Genomic DNA, 13,796 nt, shown 5'->3' on the forward strand with positions numbered 1-13,796 from the left:
TGTGCGCGTGTTTTTTCTGGATCTGCTCCCTTCTATAGATAGGCGACGCGACGCATGTCGCCCATCGCCCCATATGTATGTGCAAACCGTTCCATTGCAGAGCCGGGCACGGTGGTGGTGCGTCGCTTCCAGCCCCGCGTGGCCACGGTTGTGCGCGAGAAGGCTGGCGAGCAGTGCGAAGAAAGCGGCCGCCAAAACGAGGACGATACCGAGACGGAGGCGGCCGCCGGCGACCGCCGCAACGGCAAGAGCCACGGAGCACTGGGCGACGCCCGGCCGCTGCCGCCTGTCGACACGCTGGAGGCCTGCGACAAAGCCGCAAACAGGTCGGTGCACACACGGGCGATCCATCCTCATCGCGTGGTGGCGACAGTGCGCTCGACGCGTGGGAGCAGTTACTTAACACCGTCGCACTGTCTGCTAGGATTAATCGTATACATATACCGCGGTGAGCCGGTCGTAATTCGTTCGCGTGTCGGAATTGGAAATCTTTCTCTTCGACAACAGCGACAGAACGGATTTTCTGCCTCCTTTATATCAGGATTTGGCCAATACTTCCGCAGAAGTAACGAATAGATATTTTCCTTTTTCAGGTTTTGTATTTTGTTCGGTAGTATACTAAGCCCTTTGCAATAAGCGTAATTTTTGGGTAAATATGTGATTTCAAGAACTGCGATAACACTTTGCATGATCAATCAAGGCGTCTGTTCATTAGTTCGCTTGCAAGGCGAACATCTGCTATGAAGAAGAAAGATTTGGAAGGTTTATGCGTGTGTCTATTATTAGGGCCTTTCTTTGTGGGTAAACCACGATAGTTACAAGTTTCTTTTTTTGGAGGGGGGGGGGGGGGCGATTTTGAACTAAATTTTGCTGCACACTTGCTGTCACATCTAACGCGCATCGAGCAGACATTCCTCGACACGTCAAGGCCTCATTCAGCTGCCAGTGAATATATATATATATATATATATATATATATATATATATATATACCACTGTTAGATGCCAGAATCTTAAAGAAAAAGTTTTTAGAGCAGGTCTAACTGGCATTTTTTTAACCTGTTTCAATACATCATCTCCTTGACCTCCCCGGATTACAGACCTGTACAATGGCATTGGCAACATTTTGTCCACTAAATATCTATACATCTGCTATGAAGAAGAAAGATTTGGAAGGTTTATGCGTGTGTCTATTATTAGGGCCTTTCTTTGTGGGTAAACCACGATAGTTACAAGTTTCTTTTTTTGGAGGGGGGGGGGGGGGGCGATTTTGAACTAGATTTATGAAAGTCTGGTTATATCCGATCATTTTGTTGAAACTTCGCATTTTTATCGTGGTTTACCCACAAAGAAAGGCCCTAATAATAGACACACGCATAAACCTTCCAAATCTTTCTTCTTCATAGCAGATGTTCGCCTTGCAAGCGAACTAATGAACAGACGCCTTGATTGATCATGCAAAGTGTTATCGCAGTTCTTGAGCTATCATGGCTAGAAAAAAAAAATTACCGCACTTCTAAATTTTGCTGCACACTTGCTGTCACATCTAACGCGCATCGAGCAGACATTCCTCGACACGTCAAGGCCTCATTCAGCTGCCAGTGAATATATATATATATATATATATATATATATATACAGGGTGTTTCAGCGAACACTTTCAAAAATTCTTAAAGGTTGCCTGTGGCAGATATGACAATTCTAGTTCATGAGATGGTCTGCTCGAAGAGGCGGACCTTAGTTGCACAAGAAATTGAAATGCACAATGGAATAATTAAGAAAAATGCACTAATTAAGTTTTAAACTAATTACCTGATGGCCCATATTGCAATTTACAAATTGGAGCCGTGGAGTTTGCAAAGCGGATCCACTTGGAACGAATTCTCGGGATGACACCAGTTTCGAGATATTAATTCCCGAACATTGCGGAGAAATGCATTGGCGTTCCAGTTAGTTTCTTAAGAAAACGTCGCTTTATGCATTAAAGCACAAAATTAACTGGAACGCCAATGCATTTCTCCGCAAAGTTCGAGAATTAATAACGCGAAGCTGGTGTCATCCTTAGAATTAATTCCAAGTGGATTCGCCTTGAGAACTCCATGGCTACAATTTGTAAATTGCAATATGGGCCATCAGCTAATTAGTTAAAACTTAATTAGTTAATTTTTGGTAATTAGTCACTTATACATTTCGATTATTTGTGCAAATTATGTCCGCCTCATCGAGTAGACCAGCTCATTAACTAGAATTTGGCTATCTGCCACAGGCAACCTTAAATAAATTTTGAAAGTGTTCGCTGAAACACCCTGTATATATATATATACCACTGTTAGATGCCAGAAGCAGCATCTCCATGTCCGTGGACAAACTAACCATCTTCTCGTGTTTCATTTGGTAAAAACTGCTTTTCTTTGCGTAGACACAGAGATGAAGATGCAAAATAGCGTGGTGGGTCGCCATGTTGACGCTGCATCCCGGATTTTCATATCATTTCACGATATTCAAAAAGTACTTAATCACTCCTTTTCGTCGTCTTTGGAAGGCACAGTGGTCCATATCACATTATTGTTAATTTCTGGGAAAGCTGGCGGCAAGAATATGGTTATACTACTTTCGTACAGTTACGCATGCACCATAATATTCCTGGCTGCGCGGCGACTTTGAAGCCTTCGCTGCACAATCTCGCAAGTATACCCCCGAGTCTTAGTGTAGGCCGTGTGGCGGAGACGTAGCTGTTTGCCCTGACGGTGGTAATCTAATCAATGACAGTGGGATTTTAATCATTCCTCCGGGGGAAAAAAAAGAAAATCCGGCATGAAAAGAAAATGAACCGTGATAATCGGTAAGATTTTACATTACTGCTCTTGTTTTGGCCGAGAGCACTAGGCAAAGAGTATTTGTAAATGTTCTCGGTAGTCTGAAGCGAGTCGTGGTATACCCTTGTAACACACCCTTGGCAAGTGTCAACTGTTTTCGTTGACAGGAAACAGCTTTCCTTGCAGCCTGTAACATAGCTAAAGCTGCATCTCTTTCATTGTTGCGCATTTACATGCGCAATTTTGGTGCCTTGAGCAAAAAATAAAATGGGAGTGGTGAGTACTTGGAAAGGCATTTTCCAACAGCGCTTGGTCTGAATCAGGCAATTTATTTCTTTGTGTTCTTTTCTTGTTCCCTACTCTATTAGGTTGCGAGACCTGTCGACGCACCTTCAACACGGCGACGTTCCTTTAGATATGCTTCAAAAAACACTTCAATACGCAGCCTGCGTCCTTGAAGCCGTTTGCCAAGATGAAACAAGGTAAGCACTGGGCATCCCCGGACCGGTGGCTGAATCAAATTTTGGATGCCCTTGTTCATTTGATTTTCAATACTTCTTGTTTTATTCTGCCTGTACGTATCTTTAATATTTTGCATATAAGAGACAGGCCTTACTTTATTTTGTGCGCTCTGTCAAATCATCGTGGAACAGCGGTTATGTACGTGTTAAAGTATAACATCATAAAAAATTCAGCTTCTTTGTAAATGGCTGAAACACATTAAATCGCTGACCAGTTGTGCTTCATGTAAGTAACGTGATCTAACATGCTTAGCGCATGGCAACCGCAACGCCAGTAATGCATTGCATTTGTGACCGGGCTTCACTTGCACAGCAGTTTTTGTTTCATTGTTTCTTTGCATTGTTTTGTTGTCTCCGTTTGCGTGTGCGCGGCGCCCACTCTCTGCAGTCTGAATTCTGGCGTGTTTTCTGAGCTGCTCTCTGCAGGGATGCGCTGAGGTGCATGGGTGGCCGGTTCTCTTCTTTCCTTGTCTTCTCTCTATCCCCTTTCTTCTCTTTCTGCTATGTGTTTCGCTCCCCAGGAGGCAGACGCCGATTCCACCCCAGCCACCACCTTCTTCGCTTCTCGAAACGCCGTTACCACCATCCGGGGTGGCGACGTCTTTGTCAGTGTGTCCCAACGAGAAGAAAATTCCTGCCACCGATGTTCTCCCGGCAGACAGCGTCCCGCGGCAGCCGGGGGTTGAACAGCGGCGAAGGGCCCTCATAAACGCCAACTCAAAGTTCAACAGGTTAAACTTGACGTGCAACCCCACTGCCCTCCCTCCAACCAACCCACGCCCCCCGCTAAAGCGGAATGTGCTGACCCTCCGGCAGCCCTCCTCTCTACTCGCTTGTGGCATTGGCCAAAGTCGTTGACAGCAGAAATGAAAGGCAACACTCCGGTCAACTTAACCGACTTGCCGCTGGCCAGTTTGAACTAGGTTTCGATCCATCCCAAGTTGGAATGTTGGTAGGCTCTGTGAAAAGTTTACAAAAACTCTGCAGAAAGACGTAACAAGGGGAAAGACGAGTTAACTGCGCCCCGAGCAAACAAGTCACAAACTTGACGGGCCTGCCCGTTCGTAATCGAACGCTTTTTCTTCATCACCTCTTTCGCCACTGCCACGAACGAAGTCCTAAACCGTTGTTCTAAGTATTTACTAAACACAAGTAAACACGAGATATTATGGTGTGTCGAGAACTGCCGACCCGATTTCAGACCGCTTACATTTTTTTTTTTTTTTTTTTTCTGATTCGTCATACTTGCGCACGTGCAGTTATCATGCTTCGAATCTTTTGCGCTTGGCGAATTGATTTCCGCACAGTGTACACGACCAATTTCTTTTTCTTTTTTTACTTACACATTTTATCTCCCGCCTAAATAGTTAGCAGGCAGAATTAACTGCAATTATGCGTGACGAAAAAATTTTAAAATCTGGTCTAAGGAGGTAACTCTAATGTTATTGCGGGATGATTGACCTTTCGTAAATACTGCTGAATGTAAATTGCGCTACGACCCACGCATTCTTGTGCTTTTACGGCTCATGTACACACCATGATCTCTCAAGCATTTAATAAAAGAAACTAAAAAGTGTTTTAACCGCTGCATACAAATAGCTGGCTGCTTTCTCTGTGCTCTTTACATTTCCATTCTAAGTTGCTTACAGTTTGTCTTGCGTGTGTCTTTTTTTCTGTATTTCTGTTCTTTTAACAGTATATCTTGTCAATAGTTGTTGATGGTCAATGCAGCAACTCTTTTATGCTTTGTGCTGTGCTGTGTGCCCAAACCAAGATGCGCTATAAATTAAGCTAATCAGTATGCTGGGTTCTGAGCTCTGGATTCTGCCCGCTTAGGCCAATGCGTATTACTTTTCGCAAAAAGAAGAAGAAAAAAAAACGCTTTTAACGTGCATCTTAAAACTGGCTAAACGTGGAGCTACTTGGTTTGGGACTTCACTGACAGATACCTGCCAGCATGCGACAGGTCTGTGAACATGAAGTGTCGTTGACTGTGTTTGTGTAATGTATGTGCATGCATGTTGTGTGCTTGTCTGTCGTGAATGTTCTTGCGCAGGCTCTTGTTTTTGCCTTGCATCAGCCAACACCACTCTTTTAAGTTTTTGCGCCATGGCGGTCGTTTTTCACGTGTATACTAGAGCACAGCTTCTGCCACCTGCATCTGAAGTAACATTGGCTACTTTTAAGCGTTCCATTGGATTTTGTAAAGAAGTATTGCTGCTATAGCACAATAGCGAAGGACAGAAACGCTGTAGAAGCTAGAACTCAATAACATTTGCAGAAGGCCGCAAGGTAGCAGCGTAGTCGGAAGGATTCCTATCGTCTGGCACACCATAATGTTCTGCTCCGACTTCTCTGGCTGCGCGTTTGTATATAATTTAAAACTCAATGGTCCCAATTAGAACCAACTCTCTGCTCCCTCTCTTCGTTTTCAAGTTTTAAAACGCGTGTCAAGTCTCCGACACTGTATACATTAACGTACATCTATGTAAGCAATAAAGGAAGGGAGTTCTCAGATGCACCTGTATCACGCAGGCCGATCCTTTTAACTTAACCACATTATGGAAACAGGATAAACTGGAATCTCGCTTTTGTTATTTCGAAATTGTGTAACCTAAATCGAGCAATCGGAACACTGTGAACTTTTGGTATGATGTGGAGTAACTTGCATGTCCCCACTTTTTTTTTTTTTTTTTTTTTTTTTTTTTTTTTTTTTGTCGTCCACCATATCAGGTAAAAAAAAATTAAAGAACGTAGCGTGACACCATCTCATAGTTTTGTGTTTTAAGTTGGCGCATCTAAACAAACACCTTGCATAAGCTTGAAGGAGTGGTCTGCTTGCTATTCATACCATGCCGGAAAATCTTTTCGTTAATACGTTTAAGTTTCATATATGATAATAAAAGAAAAAAAAACTGCACCATCAATTTATCAAGGAAGCTTAATAAACTTTTCCAGATGTTTCTTTTTAAATTAGTCGTGTCTCTAGGCGCTCTTGCTTATCCAGTCATATATTTTAATTGAGCATACGCAATAAGATATATATAAATATATATATATATATATATATATATATATATATATATATATATATATATTTGTTTTATCATTCAACCTAGCTTTCACTGTGTTTGCTACTTCATTGGCGCTCACACAGGTGCGTAGGTTAGCGGGCAAGCTCTTTGAAATAAATCCAGGACACTTTTATTATTTGCTTTCAGCTATGTACCCGGGCACTCTTTTTAACAGTCATCAAAACAAAGGAAAAGATTGTGATTAATTACCGTCCTTTCGGTGCACGTCATAAAACCCCAGTCTGCCGAAATTTCTCCAGAGCTTTCCACGGCGGCGTCTCTCGTGGCCGCTGCGTTGTATTGGGACACTAAATCCCTTCAAATATTAATAACAATAATGTTAACTAGGAAGCGGTTTATCTTTTGCGCTGTAGTATCCGGCAAAGCTCCAGCTTCTCGTTCCATAAGTTTGCTTGTTTACGTAAAACAAAGTTCTCGCGTGCTAGTCAAGAAGCACGTTGGCGCTGCTGCTGCTTTAGTTTACTGAATACGTATATGACGTAAAATTACAACGAAAAGATTCTCTTCGCATGCATGAAATGCTCCTGCTTTGCCAGCCATAGCTGCTTCATTGTTCGCAAACCCATTAAAACCTTTGTTTCTCTAAATTAAAACTTTTACTAACATTATTGGATTTGTCACATGTGTAAAGGGGACACTCAAACTTATCACTTTGTTGAAAAAATTATAAACCTTCCGAACGAGAACAGCATTTATTCGTATTTTCTCTGTCGATTAAATTGGCCTTAATTAATTTGCTATCACGTACAGAAGGAAATAAACGGCCACCTTCAGTGAAGATAATTTTTTTTGGGAGTAGAATTGGGTTCACAGTTGTCCACAGTAAACTTACAAATGTTCATAGTACACACTACAGCACGCCATTAAGTCTTATCTTGATCGCGTCTTACGACGCAACTTCACGATACACCAAAGAAAAGTTTGGGCGATTCTGAATGGATGTAAATCAAGGGATGTGATACAGATTTTGCTTTCAGTTACTCATACGCGAACGTTACATTTTTGAGTTAGTCAATTGAAAAAACACGAATGGTATAACTGCTACTTTCGAGTTCCCTTCGCGTTCGGGATTCCAAGACACGTCCTGCGTCTTGTCGTTGCGAAGGGACGTCCGAAATTTCGACCAGGCCGCGAGTGCATTTCTCTTATCGCACCCAGAAGGGTCAAGGCAAAGAAAATACAACATCAATTGGACAGTGACCATACACCGTAGCAGAAGATGAGCATAGCTTAATAGCTGAAATTACAGTCAAGGACCGATTCTTGGAGTGCAAGTGACATTTTGTGTATAGTACAGGCATTCCACGTTCACATGAGGTAGACTGAAGTCTCGCCTTAGTCGTTGCGAAATAGTGTAGTAGTGACCGCGAGCACATTCACGGTGTGTTCTTTATGGCCCTATCGACGGCACGAGCTCCAAGCCATCATGTTTACATCAGCGAAGCGAAAAGATTCACCGCATGGCTTAAACAGCATCACTGAGACATCAGACGACACGTGCCCTGGTGGAAAATTTATGTGCAAATATGGAGCTTAGGCTCCATATTTGCACATAAATAGCCTGATGATGATTCAGCATAAGCATACCGATCTCGTTGTCATAGCATTTCATTGCGCAGGAGTGGGGGACTCTTTCTGTAGCTGCTTGGATTGTGACAGGCTACGTCCCACTCAAACAATACGTTCTATCTCGGCTTAGGTACAGGACACGTAGCAAGGCAACAAAAAAATAATTGTCATCGGTGTTTTGGAGCATAATGAACACTGTGAAGGTTTCATTACAGCAATGATGTTGTTTTGCGTCACTCTTATCTTGCACTGAAGGGAAATAATGAGTGTCAATAAATAACGCCTGTGAAGTTGTGCGGTACATCATTTTATGCCAACAAAGGCTTGTGTGAAGTGCTGACGAAAAAGTCGCGTTTGGTCTTATACCATGTTGGCGCGGTACATGTCCCGTTACTGAATCAAACGATAGCTTTCAAGTAATTCTGAGTGAGACACGTTTTGTTCAGCTGTTCTACGTAGACTGTAGGAATTATTTAAGTGTGGCCATCACACTAATCGAACATGTGCACATGCACCGCTGTCGCGTAGTCAAACGTAACGACCAGGCCTCTTGTGAAACCACCAGTAGTTTGCACGGCATCCGGTGCTAACGACTACCTTGAAGAGGAACATAAACACTCGTGCCCACTGTGTCAGCGATTGTTGCGTAATTGATGACAGACTTTTGCCTACATCATGTGAACTGGGAGCTCGTGTGGACTCCAAGACGTTTTGTTCCACGGAACGGTCTGCGTCTGCAATTTCAGTGCATTATTGAAATGCCATGAGCGCTGACTGTACGAACTTTCATCGGACATTTAGGCGCGCAGTATAAATACGGGGACTGAGCCCAAGTAGTACGTGTAAATATCCCGAGCGTCTTATTGCACGTCACAGATACGTGTCACTGCACCCAAAAACCATGTGACAAATCCATTGTAAACAAATTAACGCAAACCCCTCCCGTTCACTTATCAGAAAAAAAATTATAAAGGCAGGTGTGGCATCGCGGTCTCTTCATTTATGTTCCAGTTCTAGATGTTCTGTGATTTTACTCCTGTTGTGGACTAGATTCTGTAGGCTGCGGAACACACTGGTGACCGTCAACGTGGCATCGATCGGTGTCTTCCTTCCATCCCTCACCCCGACTGCTTATCTGGAGCAGTTCTCATTTTATTGTTCGTACACTCCTGTTGATCCTAAGCACCTTGGACCTGCCTGTGCTGGCGCTGCCGCCATCATTCCAGCATTGCATCATTATTATTAGATGATGCAACTTCGTATAGCGCGGAAACCAAGGGCGAGAGAGAAGGGAAACAACATACATAAGCGCTATATAGTGTCGCACTTGTCTTTTCCCTTCTATCTCGTCCTTCGTTTGCACGCTACGAAGTTACATCATGGAATACCAGCTAGCCCGATCTCTAACACCATTATTATTAGGTGTTTAAACCTGCAGAATGCTACCATAGAGCGGGAAAACGAAAAAAAAATAAACATCCTCGCGAACCCGCCTTCATTAGCGAGCTCTAGATCGAATGCCAGGAGTTGACGAGCGCGTCGTCGTCAAGTCTTTGGAGCTGAAACGTAAGGTGCCGCTAACACTTTTTGTTTGTGGACGAAGTTGCTTCAGAACGTCTGTCTTCGCGAGCTTGCCAGGTACATTTGTCAAGAATAAGGAAGTATTCAGAGGCCGAAATCACAAAGGTTTTCGAACCTAAGAACCATTTGTTGTTGACCAGCCGCATTTGCTTTTGTATGTTAGCTGTTGCGCTGCTAAGCCCGAGGGCGCGGGACCAAATGCCGACCGCGGCGGCCGCATTGCGATGGGAGCGAAATGCAAAAACACCCGTGTACCGTGCATTGGCTGCACGTTAAAGAACCCCTGGTGGTCGAAATGGATCCGGAGTCCCCCACCACTACGACGTGCCTCGTAATCATATCGTGGTTTTGGCACGTAAATATCCAGAATTTAATTTTTATATGTGCTAGCTATCACGGTTGGCCAGCGCCTGTTCTTACGAGTTACTCTAGAATAAAAATAACTTTGTAAATATACACGCCAAGACCCGCCGCTGCACAGCGGGCATTGGTTTCTTCCCCAGTCCAAAGTACTGTGAGAAGTCGAAATTCATTTTTAAAACACACACACAACAAATGAAGCATGGTTAACTGCCACTAAAAGTACAAAGCAATTTGTCCTTTTGTAAATGAAAATATTCTATGAGCACAATTATCAGATGCAACAGTATTAACATCCGCTATAAAATAAACTTCTTGTCATATAACCGCATGTAGCTCCTTTTGTTTGGACTTTGGAAATGACCAGGCTTTCACTGCTGCTTAATTCCGTTATTTATCCTACCAACCCCACAGGTGCGGAACAACGCAGGTCGTCTACTGACATTTTTTTTTTTTTTTCACTTTTGCGCGCCACTTTCTTCAGCATTTATTCGTCTCCTGTATTCTAATTTGTCGTCGAAAGTTTCACGCGGACTAGATAAATGAAGAAAAGGAGTTCTGGGTAATAGTACTAGCTTACGAACACAGATGCTTATGTTGAAGCTGAAGCAAGATACCGCCTGTATTCAGTCCTAGACACGGCGAATGACCTTACGAACAAGACGTTATCTTAAATTAAGATCCATGCCGAATATTGTGCAAGAATTTTATCACAACCAGGAACAGCCCTAGCAGAGAATTCGATGTAATCCTACTCCGTTATTTATCATGAGGTCTAACGCCGTGCAAGCAGATTTCACTCTACTGGTGCACAACGCTGGCAGTTGTGCACCAACGCTGACATCTACATTAGCACAATTAGAGACCAGCCGCTGGCTCTTCTCAGATGAATAATAACATATTATTTATTTGTTTGTTGAAGGATCTGCTCTTTGAGACCAAACAATTCATTCTGCTCTGTCCCTGCGATAACCGCGATGAGAAAAACAGCGAGGTTATGGAGCAGTTTTCCTGAAACATGAAAATGAATGCAGTGCTGGAATAACGGCTTGAGGATGGCGTCACCACGTCTGCTGTACATGCTCTGCATTTTTTACACGTCCGCTTCCTTTCCCCATCAATGACCTGTGTTTCCTCGGAATCCTTTATTGCACAAAACTTTTTGCACGTTTCATCCTTCCATGCACCTGCTTTGAGTCCCTCTGAGGTCCTCGATATGATGTCACATCGTTTCAACTTCTGCAGAGATGTACGTAACTTAAGTGCATCTGCCTTTGTGCTATAGTTAGCTATATGTCGCACACGTGCTGGTTCTGAATATCAGTGTGTGTTCTTGTTTGTTTGTTTTTCTCTTTTAGTATTGCACCGGTACAGATCTCATAATATGTATGCGTACGTGGCTTGTTTGCTGTGCATGGTTTGCATCAAGCAGCCTATAGGGTCTCTGTGCACTCGGAGTAAAGTGTGGTTAGACTAATTTAAACTTATTGTGGTTAATTTTAACGAAGCTATTTAGCCTAGCCGCTTCGAGTGTTGCGACAAAGAGCTTAAGCTTCTTATTTATTGGGCTTCTAATATATAGCTTGTGTGGAAAGGACGTTTTCTGCTAGCGGGAAAGAGGCGACATAGCGTCCTCTGTGCATGACCAACGCTTCTGCTCGCGAGCTGTAGACATTAGACAGAATTTCTGAGTGGGTAGTAATCAAAGGCTTTTGTACAAACACCTGTGCTTGCATTGTTTCTTGTCAAGCGGTGCCTTGTTTTCTCTTGTTGTGCCCAGTGGCTTATGTTGTTGTTTTTTCCCCAGTCCCTGCATCACCCTATGTTTGACAGCTGTTGCCTGTTGCTTGCAAGATGAAAGCTTACACTGCCTTGTTTCTTTTCGTCGCTACAGCGGATCGTTTTCCAAAGGTGCTCAGTCATTTTTTCGGTACGCATAAATTATTTATTGAATTTCTAAATGTTGTGTCCCGCCCGTAGCCAGAAACGGTCGCGCGCTTTCGCTGTTCTAAATGGTATTCAATGTGCATGATGTCATCTTCACGTACATAGTAAATAACATAAAATTTTAAATTGCTCAGTGTGTATATGCTTTCGTGTTCATTCATGGTTTAAATGTATCGTTTGTTCATGTTGCTTGTACTATCGGGAACACCAATTTACAAGCCATGGGGGTCGCAAATGAAACTAAACATCCTACGTGCCTATGCTCGCAGCCCGAAATGGAAGAGCGCATCATGTTGATCGCACTCGCAGCTGCCGACAGCAATTTTGAAACCCTGTCTGTAGATTACGAATGCGAGAATAACCAACCTTTTTCGCAGACACCCGTGTTCTGTAAACTTTTATTCCCGGTAGTACAATAAAGAACTTCATCCTAAAGACTTTGTCGGCAGAAATGTCGAAGACGGAGAACGTGTTTAATATACGCCCCGTCGTATATTGAAGCGACTATCTTCAAAATATAAACATGCGCTTTAAAGCGAACAAGTCAGCGTAATTTTGGAATAAACTACACAAAAGAGGACAGCTCGTATGACTAAACGACAGGACAGGTGCCTCCTTTCTTCTAGTCTTATGTATCGTCTTTTTTGTGCCATTTCTTTCAAAGTGAACCCATGCCAATTAGGCCAAAAACAAGCCTTACTCAATACAGCGTTAAACAAGCTTGTGAGACCATAAGTCAATTAAGTCAATTAATTTTTCGATGTTTAAAATAGCAAATCCCGGCAGTTTATCATAAGCTAAAAAAAAGAAACATTACAAAAAAACTGTTTCTAAATAACCAGTCATCGCCATTGAACCGGAACGTTTTTGTGTTCAATACATGCTGTTTTGCTGGACTGATGGCTGGTCCTACCAATCTTTTGTTTCAGACACTGCCAGCTTCACTTGTTTTGTTTTTTTAGGCGACTTCGATTTACAAAAGTCTTATGCGATTGTTTACTCCTAATGCGAACCTTTAAGCCTTCGAAATGAGCCTTCTGTCCTAACATTAGAACTTCAAGTAACGTTAGACAGTGTTTATAGAACGACTTCGAGCTTTCTTTTGTTGTTGTTTTCAACCGTTTACTAACTGACACAAGAATGGAAAAGTGTGTACGGTGCAGGCTACATATCTTCCGTGAATTTTTAACGTGCTATTATCGGAATGGTCACATCATGTTTCAGGTCGCTCTTCGCTACTAAATCGACTGGCAATTTGTTTTTGTTTTTTTAATTCGACCAAAACTTGTCACCGCCCCTCTCCACCAAAAAAAAAAACAAACAAAAAAACATACGTGCACCAGGCTTAATTCTTTACACTAAAACTTCATTTAAAAAAAAAAAAAAAAAAAAGCTGCGAACAGGCATTTAAAAGCACCATACGTAAGAACGAGAGGGAATTGCGTTAAAGGACTCTGCTCTCGCCCGACCCGTAACAGGAACACATCTTTTGAAGTTGTGCGTCGATGTTGTGCGTGTGATTTTCACATGCACGTACAGCCTGAAGATGCCATTTCGCGCACTCGCGAGTTTGTGTGGCTGCGTGTGCGCGCGCGCACGCGCGGATGGTCTGTTCGTTTTGAACACGGTATACATAAATCGCCACCAAGGCATACTTCAGCAGCGTAGCATTATGCTGTTTCTGAATCTCTCTATTAAACGTTTCTAACCGTTTTGGAAGGGGGGAAAATCAAGACTATCTGCGTTCGCAGACCGGCGCACTCCAGTGTGTGCTGGCGGCTCGAAGCGATCTGCCAATAGTTCCCAATATACAGGGTGTTTTTTTTTTATTTTTTAGCTGCACCAAATTTTTAAAATTAGAAAAATATACATCTTGGTCACGTTATCTTTACCATTCGAGTGCACCG

At 42.9% G+C, this 13,796-nt stretch overlaps 1 protein-coding gene across 4 annotated transcripts in view; it reads left to right on the forward strand.

Annotated features, from left to right (window-relative positions):
- The window catches only part of LOC119462438 (dual specificity calcium/calmodulin-dependent 3',5'-cyclic nucleotide phosphodiesterase 1A), a 561,781-nt gene that overhangs the window by 503,055 nt on the left and 44,930 nt on the right, over positions 1 to 13,796 (forward strand). For 2 of the 4 annotated variants that reach the window (XM_049667691.1, XM_037723794.2), the window contains 4 exons: positions 101 to 326; positions 3,185 to 3,298; positions 3,859 to 4,068; positions 11,837 to 11,872. In XM_049667691.1, the coding sequence (XP_049523648.1) occupies positions 101 to 326; positions 3,185 to 3,298; positions 3,859 to 4,068; positions 11,837 to 11,872 (586 nt within the window). The remainder of the gene's footprint in view (positions 1 to 100; positions 327 to 3,184; positions 3,299 to 3,858; positions 4,069 to 11,836; positions 11,873 to 13,796) is intronic. The other 2 variants (XM_049667693.1, XM_049667698.1) reach the window with 2 other exon arrangements.

The sequence above is a fragment of the Dermacentor silvarum genome, chromosome 1 (assembly GCF_013339745.2).
Source record: "Dermacentor silvarum isolate Dsil-2018 chromosome 1, BIME_Dsil_1.4, whole genome shotgun sequence".
Classification (NCBI taxonomy): Eukaryota; Metazoa; Arthropoda; class Arachnida; order Ixodida; family Ixodidae; genus Dermacentor; species Dermacentor silvarum.